Here is a 22,949-nt window from a genome sequence, read left to right on the forward strand (position 1 = left end):
TGAGGGGTGGCAGTGGGTGCTGGTGTCCTCTTTCACTCAGCTTTGTTTGATAGAGGATGGCAACTCGTTCCACCCTTCTCGCTTCCCCAGCTGCTTCAGGGCTTCACTGGCAATGTCCTGTCAGTGGCTGGAGGCAGAACAAAGCTGGGAGCCCAGCACACTGCCAGGGACAGTAGGAAATCTCCCTATCAGCATTTTTCTCTCTGGCAGGCGCTACTCCCACTCATATGGATGGAACAGACAAACAGGAAGGGTGGATAAGGGTTGTTTATTCATTGAGCAACTCCTTAAAAAACAGAAAAAAAAAAGAAAAATAAAAAAGAAAACCCAAACATTTTTGGTTGTTAAATCTTTTCCAGATGAGGTGTGTCGCCAGGAAAAGAGAGCAGGTGACACCTCTCACCCGGGGAAGGATGTGCTGCTGGCGTTCTGATGAGCCCCGCCACACCTGGCCATGCTGCAGAGAGCAGCTCTTCTCCCTCCTGCTGCCCCCCAGGAGCTCCCCAGCCTCAGCCACAAGCTACACAAACCCAAGACACAGTATTTACACACCACAGGTTCCCACATCACGACACTCCCCGTCCCCAAAGCACAGACCTGGAGCTTTAAGGGTGGAAATAAAACCACTGACCACCCAACCCAGCCTGAAAGAAGACTCCAAAGAAACACCAAAGTTTGCACGGCAATAAAAAGATAGCCCTTCTAAAGGAGGTCAATAAATAGGAGAACTAGAAAAAATCAATTGCTTTCGAGTTCAGCACATGAAGCCCGGCTCCCCCCTGGGCGAGAGCTTCCACCCAGCAGGTGAGGAGGGAGCGAGGATGATGGGGATGGGGGTGCACAGAGAAACACGGCTCTTCCCCCATTGGCACAGGCTTCTGTGACCAGGGACTTTTTATATCTGCAAAGCTGCCCCTCAAGGGACAGATGCTACTGGCCAAAACGAGTCCCTGGGTTGCCCACCAGCAGATAAACCAGGGGCATGGCCAGGGGGAGCGGCTGCAGGTGGAGGAGCGAGGAGTGCTGGGGTGGGGAGCAGCACGGGAAAGCTGGGGCGCTGGGCTGTGCCCGGTTGCTCATCCCAGCTGGCCTCCCTGAAGGAAAACCAGTTTCTCCTGAGTCGTCTCAATTCTACAGCGAGTGTTTAAATAGCTTCGAGAAGTGCAAAAATCAGCTCAGGGGTGGTGGGGCATCCCCAGGAGCACCCCATCCTTCACAGGGAGGTGAGATGCTGGTGCCCCACACCTTCAGCCTGGCACAGCCACATCCTCCAGCGCTGCTCCGTCCCCACGGCGGGGTGATTCTCCAGCCTTCCCCCGCTCCGTGGAAAACACACCAAATTTCTTGACCCCTCTCTTTTCTTCACCTCCCAGTTAGATTCCCAAGAGTCAAAAGCCTTTGAGCAACTTTGCCTGAGGGCTCTTCGGCAGCCACAAAGTTTGCATTTGTGGGAGAAGGAAAAAATCTCTTATGATACGGATATTCGGTATATATTTCAAGTCAGTCGAGGCTGAGCCAGCCATCACCTCCGCTAACGTCAGACCATGGTGCAAGCCAGCGCCGGCTCCCCCGCGGTCCTGGCATGGAGTCTCACTGCGTGCTCAGAGGGCTGGCTGCCTGCCTGTGTCCTTACCACCCCTCAGGGAAGAAAAAGGGGACCCCACCGCCGTCCCCTCCCCGCCGGCTCACGGGGACGATGCGGGCTCCCTGCTTTCAGGCTTGTCGCTTTTGGAGGACTTTGGCTTCAGCAAGATGAATCTGTTGAGAAGGTCAGTGTCCGAGCTGGCCTGGGCGCCCGCGTATGCCTCCCCTGGGGACAAAGCAGAGGGTGGGCTCACTTGGGGGGACACCCCATGGGCCAGAGGAGCAGTGGCTCCTCGGTGGGGGACGGGGACACTCACCAGCATAGCTGGAGGACTCGGCCATGTTCTGGGAGCCGGTGATGTGGTGCCAGTAGGCGCTGCGGGGCAGCATGGTGGTGGGGGTGCAGGGGTAGGAGAAGTGCTCGGTGCCCTTGTTCAACAGCTGTGGAGGATGAGAGGGGGGTGAGAGTGACACAGGGTGCCCTGAGCCCCCTCCCAGCCATGTCCCCAGGGTGGGCTGGAGCTCACCCTGACATTCTTCTCCATCTCCAGCAGGACCCTCTTGTGCTGCTCGGCGATGGCCAACGTGGCACTGTGCACGCGCTGGTAGATCTGCTCGCCCTCCTGTGTCTGGAAGGTGTAAAGACCTTCCCCCGCGTCACACATCCTGCGGAGACAGCGCACAAGGTGTCACTGTGGTCTCTAAGCCAAGGGATGATAAAAAATATCCCCCCAGGTGGCAGCTGTACCAGCTTCCCATGTTTAAGTACTGTCCCCATGTCCCCTCCATGGCGCTGAGCCCCCATGAGTTCCAGCCCCAAACTTCCCCAGGTCCCTGCCCGGGCCATGGCCATCACCCTGCCATCAAGTTTGCCCTGGGGTGATGGCAGCAGTGCCACCTCCTGGTGTGCCCAGGAGGATGGAGGCACACAGTGGTGGTCCCCGTCCCAGCAAGGGTGACATCTCACCGTCCAGCCTCGAAGGTGAAGCGGGTGGCATCGCGGCCGTAGCGGCGCAGGGAGCAGAGGGGCCAGGAGAGCAGCTTCACCCGGGGGTTGTGCGTGTCCCAGAGGTAGATGTTTTCGTGGGTGATCTGCAGCTTGCACTCGCCGTAAACGTCCAGGTTGGGGCAGGGGAGGAGGAACACGTTAAACCGGTCTGGAGAGGGGAAAAAAAAATAAAAAGAAAATAAAATACTGCAGGGGGGGTGTAGCGAGGCCGAGCCCCAAGCGAGCGCCCTGATGCCACGTGCTCACCTGTCTGCTCGCTCTGCACGCCGGGCGCCAGCAGGTCGGGCTCCCCCAGGCTGATGTCGTTCAGGCGGGCGCCCAGGCACTCCACCGACAGCGTCTTGTACCACTCCTCCGCCTCCAGCTCTGCAAGGCACCACGGCAGCCCTTGGGTGACCCCGGCCAAACCAGGGTGCCCCACCTGGCACCCCCAGCCTGGCTCCCCTGGCCGCTGCCCCGTACCTGAGTCGCAGGTGAAGGTCCGGGCAGAATCGTCAGTGAAAACGATGGCCACAGCCTGTCTCTTGGTCTCCTTGGGCAGCCGGGTGATGCACTTGACATTGCTGATCTCAGTGACCTGCAGAGGAGGTGGGGGTGTCACTGAAGGCTGCACCCAAACCCGGCTTCACTGCATCCAGAGCCCAATGACACCCGGACAACAGCCCCAGCTGCACCCAGAGCCTGGCCGCCGTGTCACCCAGAGCCCAGTGGCACCTGGACCCCAATCACCACCGCACCCAGACCATGGCCCCTGCAGCACCCAAACCTCAGCTGCTGCACTCAGACCCCATCCCCTGGTCTGCACCCAAATCTGACCATCGCTACAACTACATCCCGGCCCCTGTGGCACCCAGAACTCAGCTGCTGCTGCACCCAGACCCCAGCCCCCGTGGCACCTAAACCCAATCTCCTGGGCTGCACCCAAATCTGCCCATCGCTATACCCAGACCCCAGCCCCTGTGGCACCCAGACCCAGCTGCATCCCCCACTGGAGTTCCCAGGGCGACAGCCCAGCAAGCTGAGGCGAGGAGGGACCCTCTGGGGCACAGGGCAGCACCCCAGCACCCCTCACCTTGGGGCACCCGCGCAGACACGCCGACTTCTCATCCGGGTACTTCTCCAGGCGCTGGGGCCCTTTGCTGGAGGATTTGCGGAAGACCAGCCAGCACCGCCGGTAGATCTGCCGGACAGAGAGCGCCGGCAGCTGCCGCCCTGCAGGGCAGGAGGGTCCCCACCCCGTCCCCATGTCCCCATCCTGTTCCCCAGAATCCCTGCCCGGTCCTGCTCATCATCTTGGCCCGGGGACAGGAGGGGACAGTGATATCCTAGAGCTGCCATCACCCCCCTGCCCCCACCAGAGATAATTACAAAGCTTAATTAACAAACATGGGCAAGGGTCCCAAGGGGGCCCCATCCTGGTCCCTCTCTGTCCCCCCTCCCACAGCCTCAGCCCCCACGGGTGGCAGGGCAATCGTCCCCAAGCATGTCCCCGCACCTCAAGCTCGCTCCTTCTTTGTTCTCCTTAATTAGCGTGAAATTACCCAGCATGCTCGCTGCTGCCTGCTCCGAGAGACTGAGCGAGCAACCAGCCGCCCCGACCCCACACCTATGGGTCCTGCACTCCAGCACTCCCCAGTTTGCACCCGGCAGCCCCCACAGCGGTGTGGGGCATCCCTGGTGCCAAAACTGCGTGTGGAGGGAAACTGAGGCACGGGGGGGCAGGGCGGGGCTCAGGGACACCCCCCAAACACCCGCAGTGACCCGTGGATGGGGTGGGGGCCCCACCCGCTGCAAGATCCAGGCAGTGCAGGATCGGGCCCTCTGTGGCTCCTGGATGATACGGGTACCAACAAGTGGTCTGCAGCCCCCTGCATGGCCACAGCCCCCAAAATGCCGCTTATTCAACCCAAAAACAGGGGTGCAGGTTGCAGTGAGAGGCAATATGGCCAGGGGACATGGCTAGAGGACCCAGCCACATCACTTCTTGTGGTAAATGGCACCCCAAATCCATGGGTGCCCTCCCCCCGCTACCCATTCCGAGACCCCCACTCACCCCCAGCTTCTTGCTCTTCATCCTCACGTAGCCTTGCTTGATGATGTCGTTAAAATTCGTCGCCATGGTGATGGCCCAATGAGGTGGAGGATATTTTGGGAGGGGGGGGCTGCCTTCACCTTTGCCCCCCCCCCTCCATCCTCTTCCTCTGTCCCCCCCCTACCTCACTGTCAGCCCAGACTGGAGCTAGTGGTGTCCCCCCCCATCCTGGCTGGAAAAGAGAAATGACAGATCGATGGGTGACATCTTCCTCCTCCTCCTCCTCCTCCTCCCCTTCCTCCTCCCTTCGCTGCCTGAACCATCCAAGTGGAACAGTCCAGTGTTAACCCCTGCCAGCATGGCAGTGGCAGCCGGCACGCATGAATGGTCCCCCCTACAGCAGCCCCAACACGTGTCCCAGGGGACACCTATGCTGGACCTCGCCCATGGGTCCTCCTCACCTCTCACACTGCCCCTCCTTCCTCCCACGCTGCTTGCTTGGGCAGCAACGTGGCCCCAGCTGCTGGGCATCAGTAGGGTTCAGTGTTAACGACGTGCCCAACCAGGCCAGTTCTGCCGTGGGGTGTTGCGGCCCCAGCACCAAGTACAAAAGAGACTCCAGTTCCCAACCTCGCACCCCTGGTATAACCCAGGCTCCCTCCAGACCCATCTCAGGCTCATCCTCACTCAGCCTGGTCCCTGTCTGGTGCCGCTGCCTGTGGCTGCAGGTCCCCACCAGCCCTGGGCAGCGGGACCTGATTGGGACCAGTATCCTTTTCCAGCTGGAAAAATCCCCTATAGAAGGCAGTAACCTAGGAAACAGGATAGGGCCATCCCCAGAGATGCTCAGGAGCCAGACTGCTCTGTGCTGGTGACGCCCTGGTCCCCAAAGCCCCAACATCCAGAGGGATCTAGCCCCATCCACCCCTCCCAGAGGGCCCACCCTGCAGCAACTACACCCCAGCATCCCCCTCCTGCCATTGCCACCACTGCCATAGCCTGTCCAGGTGCCACCGGCATGGTTTGTGTCCCCAAGAGCTAGGCTGGCCTTGCTGCCTGGGACCCTGTGCCCCAGTCCTGCAGCACCGCGGTCTGCGCTGGGGTGGCCCGTGGCCCATGGCCCATTGGGGCCAGGGAAGGGGTGATGGGAGCTGGGACAGCACCCCAGGGACCCTCCTCTGTTCCCCTTGCCCCTGAGGGGTACACACCCCCCCCGCCATCATCCCCATCCCACTGCCCCCTCTCCAACACCCCTTCTCCACGCAAATGAGCTCCTCGAGGGAATTCAGAAAAGCTGGGGGGGGGGGAACTCCTACCCCCATCCCAACCCACCCCCCCATCTGCCACCTCGGGCACCCCCAAATCCGGCCACCCCTGACCGCCCCCATCACCCCCAGGTCTCTGCTGCTCCCACCACCATCGTCCCTCCCGGAGCTGTCACCCCCCCGGCCGGGCCCCCCCGACATCTATCACCTCGAATCTTGGCCGAGCTCTGCCCTGTGTTACCCCCGCCCGGTTCCCCGCCGCCGGTCCTCCCGGCCTTACCCGGCCCCCCCGCTACAGGCGCCGGCTCGGGCGGCCCCGGCGTCCGGCTCCCCGTCGCAGCGAGTCCTGGAGCCGCACGGCCTCGCCCGCCCCTGCCCCGCCCAGACCACGCCCCTCCAGGCCCCGCCCCCCGTGCCGGTTATCCCCGCCACCCCATGAGCTGCCTTTTCCGTCCCTCCGGGCCCGGCCTCGCCCAGCCCAGCCCAGTCACAGCCACAACCAGCTGCCCTGGAAGAGGCTTCCTGGCTGCACATCAGTAGGCTTCAGAGTGAACGACCCGTAGAGACTGACAGGCGGCAGCAGCCTCACCAAGCTGCAGTCCTGGGCTGTCCATAGGCTCAAGCAGATGTCTCCTCATCCCCATCCCCCCTTCTGTGCCTCACCAAACCTCTGCTTTTCAGGGCCCCCACCAAAACTGCCTGTGGGTACCTCCACCCACCACAGCCTCATTTGTTGGGCCATAAAAAAAAGAATAATCGCTGGAAATAAAAGGGCATTGAAGAAAAAAAAAGTGAGCAGCAAAGAGCTGTGCTTTTAGCCAATCAATTAAAAGGCAGGGCTGGGGGATTAGCTCACCGAAATATTAATTTTTAATAAAGTTGTGTCTGAACTTCTTCAAAGCCCCGCGAGGTGCTGCTCTGTGGGGGGTGGGCTGCAGGGGAGTCAGCTGGGGGGTCAGCATCCACAGGTGCACCTCTGCACCCATGGGTGAGCACCCATCTGCCTGGCCACCACCCTGCAGGCACAGGCACATCTATGGCCACAAGCATCACCGGCCGCCCCACAACCCCTGCTTCTCGCTGTGCAGGCCTGGGGACAGGCTTTACCCACAAGCCAGGCTCGTCCCCAGGCATGGGGGCAGTGACGGCAGTGGGGTGATGCCAGCAGCCACACATCCAGGCCCACGTGCGGCTCACAAACACTGTGTCTCCTGGATGCTGTCCCAGTCCATCCACTCCATCCTCACTCCCACGTGGGAACAGACCAGCAATGAAGCCACCACCAGAGCCTGGGCCCTTCTGGGCTCTGTATTTATAATAAAAAAATCATATACAAATACATACATATATATAATATATATAAAAATGTGGGCAGGAGGCCATGGGTGGCTGCAGGGCTCCGTGCCCCTCTCTGCCCTGTGCTTCCTCCTCCTGGGCTGCTCAGTGATGCTGGCTTTGGTGGTCACATCTGTGTCCCAGGAGATGCCAGTGGCCGAGGGGCATATGATACCGTCCGAAAGGCAACGGGCTTGGAGCAACTCTGGGCAAATTCCTCCCCAACGCTCCATGCCTCAGTTTCCCCATCTATCTGAGGGTCACCACATGGCCAGGCCCCATGGTGACAGGCACTTGTGGGCAGAGGACGTCCCTGCGGTGGTGGCACCTGGCCCTGGGCTCTAGGGCACCTGGATCTGCAGGTCCTCGTCCTCGTCGGGGTCGCTGGTGCCATCCCCAGCGTCATCAGGTCCAAAGCGGGCACTGCGCATCTTGCCAAAAAGCGGGGTGCTCTGCTGCCGCCGCAGCCTGCCAAGAGAGAGCTGTTGGGGTGTGGGGCGGCAGAACACAGCCTTGGGGGGATGCTGAAACCAAGCCCGTCCCCCTGCACCCCTACAGCATGACTTCACCCCGCTTGGATCCCATTTCTGCAACTCCCACCAAGCTTTGGGTGCAGCCCCCAAGCCCCCCCGCCCAGGGTTAACCCTCCAGCGTGGGGCCAGGGAGCTCTGGATGATGCTTGGTATAACTGGGGCACCAGCTAAAACCCTCTGGGGCTGGACACTGCCACACTGGGCATCCTGGACCCAGCCGAGAGCGCACAGAAGGAAGGAATTGTCCCCATAAAATGTGGCTCCCCGCAAAAAAATGCAAGAATCCCCATTCACGGGAGCCTGTGGTCGTTTCAGCTCCTCACTTGCCTTGACATTAAAATTCATCAAGGAAAATTTATGAAGCAAATTTGAAATCAAAAGGCCCAGGACCCGCTCAGATCTGACCAGTTTGCTGTGTTTTACCGGAAAGCATGAATTATTTAAGGACAAGCACATGGAGAGGCCAGAGGAGGGGAAAGACAGAGCCTCCATTATTCCTCCATGATTTAATGAAGATGTCCCAATAAAATAAAGGAAGATTATAAACACAATCCCCCCAGCGCCTCCCGGAGACACGGCATCGATCTCTCATGGCCATTTCAGCTCTTTACTGCCGGAGAGGCGAAGCAAGGCCAAGGAAAGTTTTTAAGGGCAATAAAACCAACCTCCCAGCTCCCCAAACTGGTGTGAGATGCTCTGAGCCTGCCCTGGTCTTGGGTACCAGCGTGTGAAGCCCTAAGCAGTGTGAAACTGGGCTGTATTGGTCTGTGGGCAGCCTTGTGCTGGTTTAACTAGGAGATTAATGCTCTCCAGCTTGCAGTGGAGTGAAGGCTGCTCCAAAGATGGCTGGACGTGCTCCAAGGGTGTTGGAGGAACTTTGGCCACGTTTAGCCCAGGGTTCAACAAGGGAGATGCTGGTCGAGGGATGGTGGCAAGGAGAATGTCATCCCACCCTTGGGTCCTTACTGGTCCCCACTGTGTTCCTCCCTGGTTCCCCACTCACCGGGACTGCAGATGCTCCAACTGCACTTGGAAGCTCTCGCTCAGCTCCGTCTGCTCGTCCAGCGACCGCTGCAGCTTCCGTGTCTGGTTGTGGGCCTCATCCAGCTGTGGGATGGGATGGGGCTGTCAGCAGCTGTGGAGGCAGCAGTGCTGCTCACTCCTACCCCCTCCACCAGCACAAGCTTCCTCACCTCATCTTCAGCTTGGGCCAGCTCCTTCTTCAGCTCCTCCACTCTCAGGCGGAGCTTCTTTACCTCGCCCTCGTGCTGCTCCACGCGGCGGTTGGCATGGGCCAGCTCGGCCATCTTCTCCTGATATTGCTTCTTCAGCTTGGCGTGGATGTGCTTCAGGTCAGCCAGCTCCTGCGGTGGGCATGGGGTCCAGGGCTAAGTGGGTGAGAGCCACACCCACAGCCAGGTGCCCCCTTTGCCCTCCCCAAGGATCTCTCCCACCACCCCACCACATGACGGAGGAGCTGATGAAGCAAAGACAAGGTCACCACCATCTCCTAGATGAAGTATGGTGACACAGTTTGGGCTTGAGGAGGTCCTGGGGGATGCTGAGCCACTGCTGAAATGACAGGGTCACCCAGGGAGGGTGTGGCAAGGGATGGGACTACCCGCATAGCACCTTGTTCTTCTCAAAGAGCTCGGCCTGGATGGTTTTGAGGTCGGTGTCCAGGGCACTGGCCGTCTGGCGCCGCTTGCGAGCCAGCACCTCCTCCAGGTCCTCGATCTGCGCCCGCAGCTTCTTATTCTCCCGCTCCAGGTTGAGCTTCTCTGTCTCCAGTCGCTCCCGCCGTCCCCACTCAGCTGCGTTCTCCGCCTGCAGCCGCTCCATCTGGGACAGGGACACAGAGTAGCTGGGGAGGCAGTGGGGACCCCTCTCACTGCTCCCTTCACCCCCCGTGCTGGGGTTGAGCCTCACCTCCACGCGCAGCTCGGCCAGCTTCTTGTCCATGCTGGAGCGAGCACCCAGCTCATCCTCCAGGTCCTCGGAGATGCGGCCCAGCTCGTCCTGGTGGATCTCCTTCAGGATGTTGAGCTGTGTGGAAAACACAGCACCCAAGGTGGGCAGTGAGCACACATCTCACTCCACCTGAGCCCTGCCCGCACCCATCCACCCAACCTCTCTGCAGATGGGCCTACTGGCTCAAAGACACTAATTAAGACCCCAAGGAGCACTCTGGAGTTGGGGGGATGTATGTGGGTCACCATGTCACCCACCAGGACATGCCACCCACCAGAAAACAGGCCACCCCGTAGGCACCCTTGGTCCTCAGGCACCTCGCTCACCTGCTTCATCACCTCCTGCTTGTTCTTGTTGAGCTCCTCGTACTTGATCTTCCACTGGCTGAGCTCACCCTCCAGCTTCTCAATGTTCTTACTGAGCGCCAGCTTGTCCCTGGGGAGAGCCAACACTGGTGACAGCCGGCAGAACCCCATGGGACATCTCATCCCAGTGGGGACAGGGCTGGGCTCGGCTGGCACCCCCCAAGGATGACGCCCCGAGCACTCACTCCCGCTCCTTGAGCAGCACTTTTTGGGACTCATCCAGCCGCAGCTTCAGGGCGGTGACTTTGGTGGCATCCTCCTCAATGACGCTGACGTCTTCCCAGAGCAGACGGCTCCGTTCCTGGCGGGTGAAGGAGGCCCGGGGGCCCCGCTGCTCCCAGCTCTCGTCCTGCTTGCTCGTCAAGATGTTTTCCATCAGCTCCAGCTCCTGCAGCACCGTGGGTGGCCCAGGGCAGGGAGTCACCCATGGGTGAGGGGGCAGCCTTGGCTTCCCACCCCCTACAGCACCCAAGCTTCACCTCATAACCAAGAGCATCCCTCCCTGCAGTCCCCCCTGGGGTTAATGGAGAGGGACTGGCCCTCCCGGGGGGGCTCCCACATACCACCACACTCTGCTGCTGGTTCCCCACCTCACTGGAAATTTAGGATGAGAAAATACCAATTTATCACACTGACTCTGCTGCAACCGCCATGTGGGCAATCTTCTGCTAGGCTCTGGGAGTGCACTGTACAAGGGGTGCAGGGATTAACCAGGAGCCCACAGGGGGTGTTCACGCTACTCTCAGATTTGCCACCCGGCAGCCGTGCCATCAGGTGGACTGAGCTGGCATGGCATGGCACCCCAAGTGGTGACTTCTGCCTCGTGACAGAGCTGATGGCAACAGAGAGGGGACAGCTGGAAGAGCTGGGACCATCCCTGGGGTGGATCTGATGTCCCCTTCTTCCTCCTCTTCCTCCACCCTTCAGCACAGACTTCTGCCAGATGCTTGTACGGACACGCTGGCATTAGAGCTGTCGCTGGGAGATGCCACTGTCACTGCTCAAACCACTGGTCCCCTGTATTGGCACATCAACTTGTGCCTAATGCCTCCAAAAGGAAGGCCCCAAGAAGGGGACCAGTGCCGAGAGATCTCCTGGACCGCCCCAAGCTGTTGAGAGAGGTCTGATCCCCAAAGTTGCTTTGTGGGGCTCTGACCTCACAAAACTGCTCCAAGAGGGGTCTGCCCCCCACTCCCACCTTTGGGGGGCAGGGAGAGACCCCACAGGAACCCACAGGCAGTGGTGGTTTGGGGGAGCATGGTGGTGAGGAGCCCCCCATGGCACCATGCCAGCCCTGGCCACCCCAGACAGCCCCCCACCCTCACCTTGGCTTTTTGGGGCGTCTCAGCCCCTACATCCCGCACAGGCTCCCGCTCTGGGTCAGCCTCTCCCTCGGCCCCATCGGCACTGGGCTGGCTGTGCAGCCGTGCCGGTGGGTGGGTGGATGGCGGGCGCTCCTCTGGCCGGTCACGGTCGCGGCGCAGCCCGGCCAGCTCCTTGGTGAGGGCTTCCAGGCGATGCCGCAGCTGCCGCACCTCCTCGCGGGCCCGGTTGCGTTCAGCCCGCACTTTGCTCCATTTCTCCCGCCAGTTGGCCGTGCAGTCCGACCACCATCGCATCGTCTTCTCCATCTGGGCCGCTCGCGCTCGCGCCTCCTCCAGCTCCCGCAGCCGCAGCTCCTCCCGCCCTTCCCAGTCCCCTTCCAGCAATGCCGGGGGGGGGCCTGGTGAGGGTGTCCCGCTAGGGGGGGATGGGGAGGGCTCAGGGGCCAGCAGGGCCAGCAGTGAGCCCCCCGGCAGCGGCGGGGAGCCAGCCAGGCGTGAGGCCCCGCTTTGGCTCATGGCGGGTGTCCCCTAGGGCATGGCCATCACCATCGGGGCAGCGCCTGCACCCAAGGACCTGCGGGAGAGACGACAGGTCAGGGGGCCCCTGGAGGCTGCAGGAGGCGGCTGGAGGGGCCTGGAGAGAAGGGGGAGCATGGCCTCTGGTTTTTGGGGTGGCGCACAGAGTGACAAGGTCCCTGGCATGGACTTTGGTCTGGTCCTCAGTGAGGACTCAGATGATATTCCCAGCTGGAACTCTAATGACCCCAGTGAGGTCCCTGGTGACGACCACAGCAAAGAGCCAAGTGATGGCCCCAGCCAGGTCCCCCACAAAGATCCCCATGATGTCCCCAACAAGGACCCTGGGGAGGTCCCTGGTGATGGGGCCAGCAGTGTTCGCAGGGAAAGACCCCAGCAAGGACTGCAGTGCTCAGCCACTGGTACCTTGTCCCAGTTTGGCACTGCGGCCAGCACCAGCCTGGCCCAGGGCACCTCTGCCAGCCCACTGGAGGCAACAATGTCTCCATGTAATCTGGATGATGTCACCCATGTGAGGTCATCCAGATGACATCGGCTGTGGGCCTCCAAAACCGTCCCCCATGCTGTGATGGGGGGACCCAGCTGCACCCCAACAGCTCCAGAAGGGGTTAAAACCTGGATCCAGAGCCAGCAAGACAGGAACAGCTCCAGAAGACGAAACCGGTAGCAGCAGCAGGATGAGCGCCAAAGCAGCTGGACGCGCTCTCTGGTGACGCCGCAACAAAGGGCCGGTGCTGATCGTGTACGTCCCAGCACAGACCTCACATTCCAGCTGGGCCAGGCGGGTAAACCGCCCCAGGAAACCTTAATGGGAGGCTGCTGCGCGCCCTAATGGGATAAGTACAGAGTTCGGCCACGACCAGCCCACAGCCTCCCAGCAGGTTTTCGGGACAGTGCAGCCCAGACCTGCCACCAAATCTGGTCAGGTTGTGAGAGCCGGTGCCAGAGCAGCAGGAGCATTAGCTGATGGCAATTATGTGCTTAGCATGGGGGAATAAATTAATTTCTCTGATGATATTTGCTGAAACAGTGACATTTTGGTAAAACTCTGAGGTTAGCCTTGGCCTGTGCTGTCTTGCTGCCTGCGTGGCCTGCTGTTGCGGGGAGGAACCCCCAGTCCTGGCAGGATCCAGCACCAGCAGAGCCCCAGCTGCTCTGCAATGCCCACGGGAGCACTGGCGTCCATGCAATGCCCACGGGAGCACAGACGGAGCACGGGCACCCATGCAATAGGTGTTTGCCCACGGGGGAGCTTGCACGTGCGTGCGGGAGCAGAGGCACCTGTGCAATGCCCATGGGAGCTGTGGCACCCCTGCAGCGCCCACGGGAGCACTGGCACCCGTGCAGCGCCCACGGGGAGAACGCGTGGAGCACCAGCAGCCATGGAGCGCCCACGGGGGGCATACATGGATCACGGGCAACCCCGGAACACGCACGGGGAGCACCGGCACACACGGAGAGCCCGCGGAAGCGCGCGTGGATCGTGGCAACCCACGAACGCCACGAGGCGCGCGCCGCCCTCCCGCCCCCGCCGGCGGTCGCGAAGTTCAGGCGGGGGCGGCACCGCCCGCCCCCCGCGCTTCCCCATTGGCCGTGTGCGCTGCCACTCCGCCGCCGGCGGTGACGCGCCCCGGCCCGCGGGAGCCGCCGCATTCCTCCGCGTCCGCCCCGCCCAGTCCCGCACGGTCCGGTACGGCCGGTACCGCCCGGCTCGGCTCGGCGCGTCTCGGCCCGGTACCCCCCGGCTTGGCCCCGTACCGCCCAGCTCGGCCCGTCCCGGCGCGGCCGCCCGCACCCCCGGCCAAAGTTTTCCGCAAGTTTTCCGTTGGGTCGGCGCCGCGTCCCGCCCGCCGACCCGGCCCGGCCCGCTCCCTCACCGGTTCGGCGCGGCGGCGGCGGGGGCAGCCCGCGCGGGCCGGGGCGCTGCCGGAGGAGTCTCCTCCTCCTCGCCCTCCTCCTCCTGCCCCCGCCGCTCCCGCCCCCCGCCCGCGCCCGGAGGGGGCCGGTCCCGCCGCCGAAGCCCAACCCGTGGCTGCGGCTGCGTGTCCTGCCTCGGTGGGGGCTGCCACGCTGCTTTTTCGCTTGTGCGCGTGGGGTTCCAAGAGGTTTTGCTCGTGGGGGTTTCACACGGGTGCTTGCACGTGGGAGGTCGTGCACAGCGATGCACACCCGTGTCACCCGTGGGCGCACACTGGCATGCTTGCACACGCGTGCAGGTAGGTGTTTGCCCACGGGGGAGCTTGCACGTGCGTGTTCCTGCACAGGTTTTTACGTGCAGGTGGTTGCACACAAGTGCCTGCACCAAGGGATGCACAGCGATGCCTGCACACGAAAATGCTGCTGGTGTTTGTACAGGCTGTACACAGGCATGTCTGCGCACGAGTGTGTTGCACACATGTATTTGCACGTGTGAGGCTGCATGCTGCTGGTTGCTTGTGGCTGCAGTTGCTCACGGATGCTTGCAGGCATGCACTGGTGCATACTTGCTTGTGGGTGTTTGCACACAAGTGTGGTGCATAGCAGGGCCCTTTTTGTTGTCCTTCACAGTGCTGGCCAGCTTGGGTGCTAATCAAGCTTTGGCTACATGAATTTTCTCCCTACAGTGGCAAAGGACATCTCTGTTGTCCTCCCATGTTGCATGTCCTCACTCCTGATGTCCATACACTTTCCTTTTCCACGGCAGATCCATGCTCAGCCCCGCTGACCTTCTGCCCTGCTGGCTCGGCTTTCCATAGTTATCTGGCTATGCTGTGTCAATGCTCTGCTTGCAGCCTGGCTCCTGCCCCGGTGGCACCGTCATGGTGCCGATGCTGTCGCAGCATCTGGCTGGACTCATTGTGGGAGAACAGGGGTTGCTGGTGAGCCAGTGGCAGGGAGAAGCTCATTAGATGCAGGTTAACTATAAGAGATGTGCCCAGGGAGCAGGTTGTCTTTGGGCCACACCAAATCGCAGCCGTCTGCCGTGTCCTTGGGGTTTGGCAGTGCTGGGGATGTCCTCCACCGCCCTGGTCCCTCGCTAGGCTGTGAAAAAGAGTAAGCAAAAAGAAATTTAAAAACTATTTAGATTTAATGTACTTATCTGCATACAAATACTTCCTTTTCTGCTGCTCCAGCCGCCGTGCAGGCAGATCAGTGAGCCCGCTGTGGTGCTGTTGATGCCGAGAGCTGCCCCATGACCAAGGTAGGGGTTTTGCTGGAGCGAGGTGAGGGTCCAGGGGACTGGTGCAGTGCTGGGGGCTTGCTGGGTGCTAAGCTGCTCCCCACAAAACCAAAACCCACCCAAAGTTATGCCCACACCCTGCCTTTTCTGGAGGGTGCAGCGAGGAGACGATGCCCTCCCCAGCTTGGTGGCAGTGGGGTCGGTGTTTGGTATTGCTGGGCTGTGTTGGGTGGTGAGGGAGGTCGGGGCAAGCAGCCGCATCGGCCGCCCCGGGGATCCGAGGGTTGTGATGGTGAAAAGTAAAAGGGTTATTTATTGCAAAACATCCTAAAAGGGACATGGTGACTGTCCCTTGCTGGGGGTCAGAGGGCAGCCTGTGCAGGCAGCTGCCCAATGTGCTGCCCACTGTGCTGCTGCTCCTGCCCCGTGAGGCTCCAGCTGCGCTGGTCGTTGCCAGCCTCGGCACCTCGCAGTATCAATCCCATTGATGCATCCACAGTAAAACCCAGAGCTTCACCCCGGCACTGCTGGACTCACAGCCCCTCTCCCCGTCTGCTTTTGATGCCAATGTCGTTACCACTGCAGGCATTGCTGTGAGCAGCACTGGGTGCTGTGTTGCAATGGGTGAAAATCTTGCTGCTAGCTGCCTTCCCCCACCCTGTGTTGGGTCCGCTTCCTCCTCCCCAGCACCACAGCACGGTGTGCCGGTGACCCGTTTGGCTTGCAGGCTGCTTGCTGGGGATTTGCAGCCACGGGCTGGGATGGCAGCAAGGTCTGAGTCCTGATTGGGAGTGGGGAATGCAGAAGCCTTGTCCCTGCAGTTTTACAATGTTAATGGTAAAGTGGATGTGAAGAGCATCCTGGTTGCTGCAGCGAGCACCCTCCCCCTCTCCCTGCACTCCTGTCCACTGCCAACGCAGCTGCTCGTTGATTCTGGGCCGGGGCTTCGCTGCTGCGATGGCTTTGGTGGGGCTTGGCTGCTGGGCATCGGGCACTGCCAGGAATGCATCCTTGTCCTGCAGCCAGGGCATGGGAAATGGCTGGGGTCTCAGGGGACCTGGGAGGGGCTCTGGGGAGCTGGCCAGGTCCTGGGTGTCTTTTGCAGGAGAGGACCACAGCCATGCCCACCCTGCTGCTCATCACCCTTGTCCTCTGCCTCGCTGCCTCTGTCCTGCATGCGCAAGGTAGGAAGGTCTCCCTCTCCTATCCCAGCATTGAGCTGGGCGCTCTTGGGGCCATTTGGGGCTCCCTGCACTGGGGCAGCATGTGGACAGGGTGCTCTGTGCTGAGGCTCAGCTCCTGAAGTGGATCCATCAGATGTGGAGGTGGCGAATAACATGGAGACCCTGGAGACGGAGCTGCACCAGGACTGTGGCAGTGCCCACCATGTCACGGAGATGTGAGTGTCAGTTCCTGTCCCACTGTCCCCTCCAAATCCACAGGGGTCAGATCCTGCTGCACCCTGTCCTGAACACCCTCCCCATGCAGGTTACATCTTCTGGAGGAGAAGCTGGCCCACAGGGAGAAATACAACTTCACGGGTGACATGATCGAGACCTACATCTTCAGTTTCATGACTGAAGACTTCGGAGGGTTAAACCTCAGCAGCAACGTGGTTGGTCCCCTCAAGCTGCTGGGGCTATTCCCAGGGGCTGTCTGTAACCCCTGGTCCCCTCGGTCCTTCCATCCCCAGTGGGAGATGCCGGGGAGATGCTGGGGTGGCTGACCCTTGCCCACACTCGGTTCCCATCATCCTCCAAGGATGCTTTTCACCAGCAAAGCCTCCTGAGACATGGCTCTTGCTGGGGTGTCACATGCAGCTGTGGCTGTAGGTCCCCAGCATCCTTGCTGGGATAAATCCAGGGACTTCTAAAGCTGGGGGGTTTCTGCAGTGAAGAGTCAGGATTTCCATCCTGAAGCTCTTTTGATTTATGAAAAAGGAAGCCCTGACCCCCACCTCCCCACAGTGGGAAAGGAAGAGGGAAACAGCGGTGGAAAGCACTCAGGGTGCCTTCCCGGTCGCGGTGCAAGGCGGTTGCCTGGTGGCACTGTGGCACTTCCCCAGCCACAGGCCGGCCTGCCCTGCCAGCGAGGTCTGACCGCTCCAGCCCAAGGTCTCTTCAGGCAAGTGTGCCCGCCCATGGGTGATGGACCCCCTACCTGTGGTACTCCATGTGCTACAGGCTGGAAGGGCTCCAACATCAAGATGGAAGTGGCTGCTATATCTGTGCATCTGCAGGCACCGTGACAGAGGTGGTACTGCCACTATAGCCGTGCTGGTAGCTGGGGTGGTTGTACTGGGAGGGAAGCTGTGACAGCACCCTGTCCTCCCCTGAGACAGCCGAGCCTGGGGCGGCTGAACCCATCTCCCTCCTGCCCACTGGCACAGGACACGAAACCAGGTGGCCGCGACAAGAAGTTCAAACACTCCATGAACTTCCCGGCAGATCTCATGGAGGGCGTTCAGGCACAGGGGGTGGAACAGAGGCTCGTCTACATCTACATCCACAGCCCCTGCATCTTCCAGGTGAGCCATAGGTCCTCATCCAGCAGTATGCCTGCCCCATCACCCACCCCCTGCCAAGATGCTTGGGGTGGATGGGATGTCCTGGGGATGCGGGACTGTCCTCACAGGCACCCTGACTCTTGCAGGACGCCCACAACAGCTCCGTGCTGAACGATGATGTGCAGGGAGCCTTCCTGCAGAGTGGGGAGGTGGTCGGGCTCAGCCATCCTGTGGAGATCCAGTTCTGGCATGACATGGTGCTGGTGAGCAGGGGGGTCCTCAGTGCCAGCACTTCCCCCTGAAGCTGGGGAAAGAGAAAGTCTCCCCTCTATATTGGGACCAGAAGGTTTCTGGGATCCCCAGGGAGCAGAGAGGTTCCCCAGCTCTCTCCCTGTGTCCTCTTTCCACCAGGATGACACCAATGCCACCTGCGTCTTCTGGCAGCCAGGAGCCAGTAAGTGTGGCCGCGGCCAGGGTGGCAGCAATGCCAGCTCAGTGCCACCCTGAAGGCATTGCACATCTGCCTTCTGGGAAGCCCTGGCAGGGCTCGACATCTCCTTGATGTCCCCATCCCCTGGCTGCTCTGCCATCCTCCAACGGTTGCTCTCTGGCAGGCGCGGACAGCACGGGCAGCTGGAGCAGGGCAGGCTGCAAGACCACGCACAGGGAGGGCACCGTTACCTGCCACTGCAACCACCTCACCTACTTCGCCGTCCTGCTGGTCCACAGCCTTCCTTCCCCCTTCCTCCCCTCTTCCACCTTCCCTCCTTCTTCCTCCATGCTCCATCTCCCTTTCCCTTTCTCTCCTTTAATCTTCCTCCTTCCCACTTCCTTACATCCCTCTTCCTTCCCACCTCCACCCTTCTTCCCCCTCCCTGGAGGTTTGGGTGTAGGTGGGTGTGGGGGTACGGGGTGTATGTGGGGGTATGGGATGTAAGGGAGAGTATGGGGTATATGGGTGGTCTCCTGCAGGAGAGGGTGGCCAGGGGGTGGTTTTGCCTTTCCCAGCAGACGGGTGCTGCGGGACCTGCCCCAGCTCACCCCCTCCCTCCAAGCAGGACCCAGATGCCACTGTGAGCGTGGCCCAGCTGGTGCTGCTCACCCACATCAGCAACATTGGCTGCTCCCTCTCAGCTGCTGCCACCTTCTGCATCCTCCTGGTCTGCTGCTTCTCCAGGTAGAGCTGTGATGTGCCGTGCATGCTACGTTGTGCTGTGCCATGCATGCCACATTGGGCTGTGCTATGCCGTATTTAGTATCTTTATCAGTGATCTGGACGAGGGGATCACGATCGAGTGCACCCTCAGTAAGTCTGCAGATGACACCAAGTTGGGTGGGAGTGTTGATCTGCTGGAGGGTGGGAAGGCTCTACAGAGGAATCTGGACAGGGTGGATCAATGGGCTGAAGCCAATTGTATGAGGTTCAACAGGCCTCAAATCCTGTGTTCAGTTTTGGGCCCCTCACTACAGGAAGGACATTGAGGTGCTGGAGCAAGTTCAGAGAAGGGCAACGAGGCTGGTGAGGAGTCTGGAGCACAAGTCCAGGGAGCAGCTGAGGGAGCTGGGGCTGTTTAGCCTGGAGAAAAGGAGGCTGAGGGGAGACCTTATTGCTGTCTACAGCTACCTGAAAGGAGGTTGTAGCATGGAGGGTGTTGGTCTTTTCTCCTGAGAAGTAAGTGATAGGACAAGAGGAAATGGCCTCAGGTTGCACCAGGGGAGATTAAGATTGGATATCAGGAAAAAATTCTTCCTAGAAACAGTTGTTGGGCACTGGAACAGGCTGCCCAGAGAAGTGGTGAAGTCACCATCCCTGGAGGGATTTAAAAGATGCATAGATGTGGTGCTCAGGGACATGGCTTAGTGCCAGTGTTGGGTTAATGGTTGGACTCAATGAATCTTGAGGATCTCTTACAACCAGAATGATTTTATGATTCTATGCTGAGACATGCCATGCTACTCATACCACTCTAGGCTGTGCCATGCTATTCTGTGCCATGCTTCACCATGCTGTGACACACTGTGCCATGCAATGCTGTGCCATCCGGTGGACACCCACCAGAACCCCCTGCTCTCCCCTCTCTGGCAGGCAGCAGCTGAGGGACAACACAACCAGGATCCACATGCACCTCCTGGCTGCTCTGCTCCTGCTCAACACCGCCTTCCTGCTGAGCACGCCGCTGGCCGCCAGCACCAAAGAGCTGTGCCAGGTCGCCGCTGCCCTGCTGCATGCCAGCCTTCTCTGCGCTCTGGCATGGATGGCTGCTGAGGCCTTCCACCTCAGCCTCCTCCTCATCAAGGTCTACAACATCTACGTCCGGCAATACCTCCTCAAGCTCTGCCTCTTCGCTTGGGGTGAGTGGGCACTTGCCTGCGTCTGTCTGCCTGTGCCTGCTCATGGCACAGCTGCCCGGCATGGCCCACACAGCCTGTCCCTGGCCCCACAGGTCTGCCCACACTGGCTGTGGTGGCTATTTTTATCTTCAGGAGAGAGACCTACGGGTACTACATTATCCACACCTCTGAAGGCTACCAGGACATGACTATGTGAGTGAAGGGGGCTGCCAGCTTCCCGGGCACCCCTGGCACACCATAAACATGGGCGCAGCATGCAGCCCAGGCACCCTGGATGTGACAGGCACCCCAGGCACTTGAGGCATTTTGGGCACCCTGACCACCCCATGCAGCCTGGGTGCCCTGGATGTGCCAGGGCACACAGAGCTGTCCCAGGGTTGGAGCCAGTGGCTCTGCTAGGTGCCACGTTTTGATGAGCCTGGCTCTGCCAGTTGCCCCCCTCCATCTTGTCATGTGTGGGGGTACCCACTGCCATGCCCCTCCTGTGCCCAGCTCCTTCTCGGGGTTACTGGCCCTTGTCCCCAAGAGACTCCTCTCTGCCAGGTGCTGGCTTACCAGCTGGTCAGCCCATTACGCCACCCTCTTGTATGCCGGCCTCATCCTGCTCTTCAACACGGTGGTGCTGGGGCGGGTGGTGGCAATCCTGCGAAGGACCCAGCAGCTGAAGCGGCAGGCAAGGAAGGACTGGGTGACGGTGCTGGGGCTCACCTGCCTGTTGGGCACCACCTGGGGCTTGGTCTTCTTCCATTTCGGCACCCTCCTCATCGCCCAGCTCTACATCTTCACCATCCTCAACTCCCTGCAAGGTCAGTGGGGAGTATTGGGTGGTGGGGGGAATGGACACCCCATAGTTTTGGACCAGCAGGATCTTTGTCACCTTCCTGCTCCATGCCGGAGCTTGATATGCTCATGGCAGTGATGAGGTTGCTATCCATCTGCAGGTCTCTTTGTCTGCCTTTGGTACGTCACCGTGTACTACCGGAACAAGATGGGCTCCATCATCAGCACGCAGTCCAGATAACACGCCCCAGCGCCAGGGTGAGGGGCTGCAAGGGGAGCTTGGGGGCTGCTCCCTGAGGACCTGTCATGGTGGCAATCCCCTGGGCTCGACAGCTGGCTCTGCGAATGCTGTGGATTTCTTCAGGGGAAGCATTTGGGCTGCAAAGCCGGACTTCTGGGCAGCAGGAGCTGTCTGGTGCTGGGGCCTGTGGCGCAGGGCCCTGCCCTGGGGAGCATGGCTGCCCCCGTGCTGTCCCAGGGTAGCCCCTCCTTTAGTGACCGACACTGACTTCCGCTGCTGAAGGCAGAAACTTCTAATTAAAAGCACCATTTAACTGATGATGCAGTGTGGCTCTGGCCGGTGTCCCACAGCTGTCTGCTGCCACCCTGTCACCCCAACCCCGCGGCTGGCAGCCACGCTCTGCCTTGTCATTAGCGAAAGTCCCACTAGATGGCACAAGGATTTCAAAGATGGTCCCAGCTCTGGATGTGCACATGGCAGGGCTGGCTGGCGGTGGCACAGGCTTCTGGCAGTGCTAGTTAGTGGTGCCAGTTACTGGCGCCAGCTGGCGATGCAGAGGAGCCCCCTGGCAGCTGGGAGGGGATGTCCAGTTCCCCTCGGGGAGTTGCCACCACAGTATCTCGCATGGGACAAGAAGAAGCAAGGGCTCCGTGGCTACTCACGTTTAGCCATTTGGGGCTACCCACAGCTGCAGGTTAGCAGGCAAATTGGCAAACAGGGCTTTGGCTTGGATGTGCCAGAGCAGAGAAGAGAGTGGGAAGGAAGTAAATTAACTGATAATGCAGTTTTCCTCCTGCTCTCACTTAGGATGGCAAACCCTGAGCAGAACTCTTCAACACAACAGAACGCTTTATTGGGGTTTGAGCAGTTCAGACTGTGGGAAATAAACAGTGAGGACAAGTTGCCAGGACTAAAACCATTGGTTGGAAGTGGCAAGTCAGCCCTGAACCCCTGGTGCAGCCCTATACACCTGTCCTAACCCAGGACTGCACTGGTTTTGCCTTTCCTGGTGCCTGAGATTTTGAAGCTGGACACCCCGCTCTGCCTGCTGGGATGCAGCACAGCATCACAGCACAGTGATGCTGTCATGGTTGCAGATCCACCCCTAGTGGCAGTGGTGTCCCCATGCTTGCAGGGTGTGCCAGTGAGGTGCCATTTGCTGATGTTGCCCATTTCTGGTCTGTGACAGGGGACCGGGCATCACCAGACAGCCTCACAGGGTGACACACTGCCTGTCTCTGCCTTCCCGTGCCGCTCTGCTGAGCGGCGTTTCCCTTTCTGGCTGCCTCCCAGGGGCTGGTTCTGGGCAGTGCAGGAGGCCTCTGGCTCTTGTTCTTTGTTCAGTGCACAAAGGGCAGCCAGTGCTGCTGAATTTCCATCCCTCCCTAGGACAAAAGCCCGTCCCGCCGGGGCCGTGCCCCCCGCCTTCCAGCCCGCTGGGCACCACTGAAGCCAGCACCAGCTCCCCCCAACTCCGGGCACACTCCCACCACGTGGTGATGAGCTGTGTGCATGTCTCACCGCTTTGGTGGCTGACTTCAACTATTAAATAAGAAGCCTTGGGGTTTGGTGAGGTGCCCAATGCCCGGCTTGTCCCCCATGAGCCCCACCCCGGGAGAGTCACATCCCAGCTGCAGCGGCTCCATCCCTCCAGTCACTGCTGGGATGTGTTTCCGTGCCCCTTCCTCCCCATCTCGAGATTTCGGGGCTTGTGGCGTGAGTCACGCTGGCTGCTCGTGTCTGCATACGCACCGATGCTGGCATGTGAATACACCGTGTTCCGGTATCCGGTGGCGCTTGGAAAACAATCGCTTCATCGGTTGCCTCCCAGCAGCGGGAACATGGCTCCCATGGGGAACCGGCCCATCTAACCTCTCCAAGGAGAAATAATCCTATTTACCTTCCTCTGCACCTTATCAGGCAGGAGGCTGGTGCTGGGCTGCCGGGGGGGTTG

The 22,949-nt window shown here is 60.4% G+C and overlaps 3 protein-coding genes across 15 annotated transcripts; 1 reads left to right on the forward strand and 2 right to left on the reverse strand.

Annotated features, from left to right (window-relative positions):
- Positions 1-249: 249 nt before the first annotated feature.
- DOK4 (docking protein 4) lies at positions 250-6,264 on the reverse strand. Of its 2 annotated transcripts, none has more exons than XM_065029182.1 (9): positions 6,171-6,264; positions 4,647-4,857; positions 3,666-3,773; positions 3,056-3,170; positions 2,840-2,959; positions 2,552-2,741; positions 2,112-2,250; positions 1,902-2,025; positions 250-1,810 (listed from the first exon to the last, which is right to left on the reverse strand). In XM_065029182.1, exons 2-9 carry the CDS (start codon positions 4,710-4,712, stop codon positions 1,686-1,688), a joined length of 987 nt encoding a protein of 328 aa, XP_064885254.1. In that variant the 5' UTR covers positions 4,713-4,857; positions 6,171-6,264; the 3' UTR covers positions 250-1,685. The 2 variants fall into 2 exon arrangements, with proteins under 2 accessions (XP_064885254.1, XP_064885255.1); XM_065029183.1 differs by having other exon boundaries at positions 6,099-6,208.
- A 909-nt stretch (positions 6,265-7,173) lies between these two features.
- Positions 7,174-13,968, reverse strand: CCDC102A (coiled-coil domain containing 102A). 2 transcript variants are annotated; one of them, XM_065029197.1, is made up of 9 exons: positions 13,834-13,968; positions 11,420-11,993; positions 10,280-10,482; positions 10,056-10,164; positions 9,688-9,804; positions 9,391-9,600; positions 8,952-9,122; positions 8,762-8,865; positions 7,174-7,693 (listed from the first exon to the last, which is right to left on the reverse strand). In XM_065029197.1, exons 2-9 carry the CDS (start codon positions 11,933-11,935, stop codon positions 7,567-7,569), a joined length of 1,557 nt encoding a protein of 518 aa, XP_064885269.1. In that variant the 5' UTR covers positions 11,936-11,993; positions 13,834-13,968; the 3' UTR covers positions 7,174-7,566. The 2 variants fall into 2 exon arrangements, with proteins under 2 accessions (XP_064885269.1, XP_064885270.1); XM_065029198.1 differs by having other exon boundaries at positions 13,715-13,851.
- LOC102088836 (adhesion G-protein coupled receptor G5) lies at positions 13,945-21,312 on the forward strand. Of its 11 annotated transcripts, none has more exons than XM_065029194.1 (15): positions 14,035-14,172; positions 15,070-15,137; positions 15,616-15,709; positions 16,222-16,300; positions 16,407-16,515; positions 16,605-16,731; positions 17,506-17,643; positions 17,769-17,885; positions 18,034-18,076; positions 18,237-18,343; positions 18,681-18,799; positions 19,709-19,974; positions 20,067-20,166; positions 20,518-20,780; positions 20,916-21,172. In XM_065029194.1, the coding sequence occupies exons 4-15, from the start codon at positions 16,237-16,239 to the stop codon at positions 20,993-20,995; spliced, it is 1,533 nt and encodes a 510-aa protein (XP_064885266.1). In that variant the 5' UTR covers positions 14,035-14,172; positions 15,070-15,137; positions 15,616-15,709; positions 16,222-16,236; the 3' UTR covers positions 20,996-21,172. The 11 variants fall into 11 exon arrangements, with proteins under 11 accessions (XP_064885263.1, XP_021157083.2, XP_064885266.1 ...); XM_065029193.1 differs by lacking the exon at positions 14,035-14,172 and adding an exon at positions 14,851-14,989; XM_065029196.1 differs by lacking the exon at positions 14,035-14,172 and adding an exon at positions 14,851-14,989 and having other exon boundaries at positions 16,413-16,515.
- The last annotated feature ends 1,637 nt before the right edge of the window (positions 21,313-22,949 follow it).

Source organism: Columba livia, chromosome 13 (assembly GCF_036013475.1).
Source record: "Columba livia isolate bColLiv1 breed racing homer chromosome 13, bColLiv1.pat.W.v2, whole genome shotgun sequence".
NCBI classification, from domain to species: Eukaryota; Metazoa; Chordata; class Aves; order Columbiformes; family Columbidae; genus Columba; species Columba livia.

Bases quoted from the DNA above. Each gene is read 5' to 3' on its own strand.
- LOC102088836 (XM_065029186.1), top strand. From the start codon at position 16,120: ATGCATCCTTGTCCTGCAGCCAGGGCATGGGAAATGGCTGGGGTCTCA. The intron at 16,301-16,406 runs GTAGGAAGGTCT...CTCTGTGCTGAG, and splicing joins CTCTGTCCTGCATGCGCAAG to GCTCAGCTCCTGAAGTGGAT. The intron at 20,781-20,915 runs GTCAGTGGGGAG...ATCCATCTGCAG, and splicing joins CATCCTCAACTCCCTGCAAG to GTCTCTTTGTCTGCCTTTGG.
- CCDC102A (XM_065029197.1), bottom strand. From the start codon at position 11,935: ATGAGCCAAAGCGGGGCCTCACGCCTGGCTGGCTCCCCGCCGCTGCCG. The intron at 9,601-9,687 runs GTGAGGCTCAAC...TCCCTGTCCCAG, and splicing joins TGGCCGAGCTGCGCGTGGAG to ATGGAGCGGCTGCAGGCGGA. The intron at 7,694-8,761 runs GTGAGTGGGGAA...CTCTCTTGGCAG, and splicing joins TTGGAGCATCTGCAGTCCCG to GCTGCGGCGGCAGCAGAGCA.
- DOK4 (XM_065029182.1), bottom strand. From the start codon at position 4,712: ATGGCGACGAATTTTAACGACATCATCAAGCAAGGCTACGTGAGGATG. The intron at 3,171-3,665 runs GTGAGGGGTGCT...CCTCCTCTGCAG, and splicing joins GTCTGCGCGGGTGCCCCAAG to GTCACTGAGATCAGCAATGT. The intron at 2,026-2,111 runs GTGAGCTCCAGC...CATCCTCCACAG, and splicing joins AGATGGAGAAGAATGTCAGG to CTGTTGAACAAGGGCACCGA.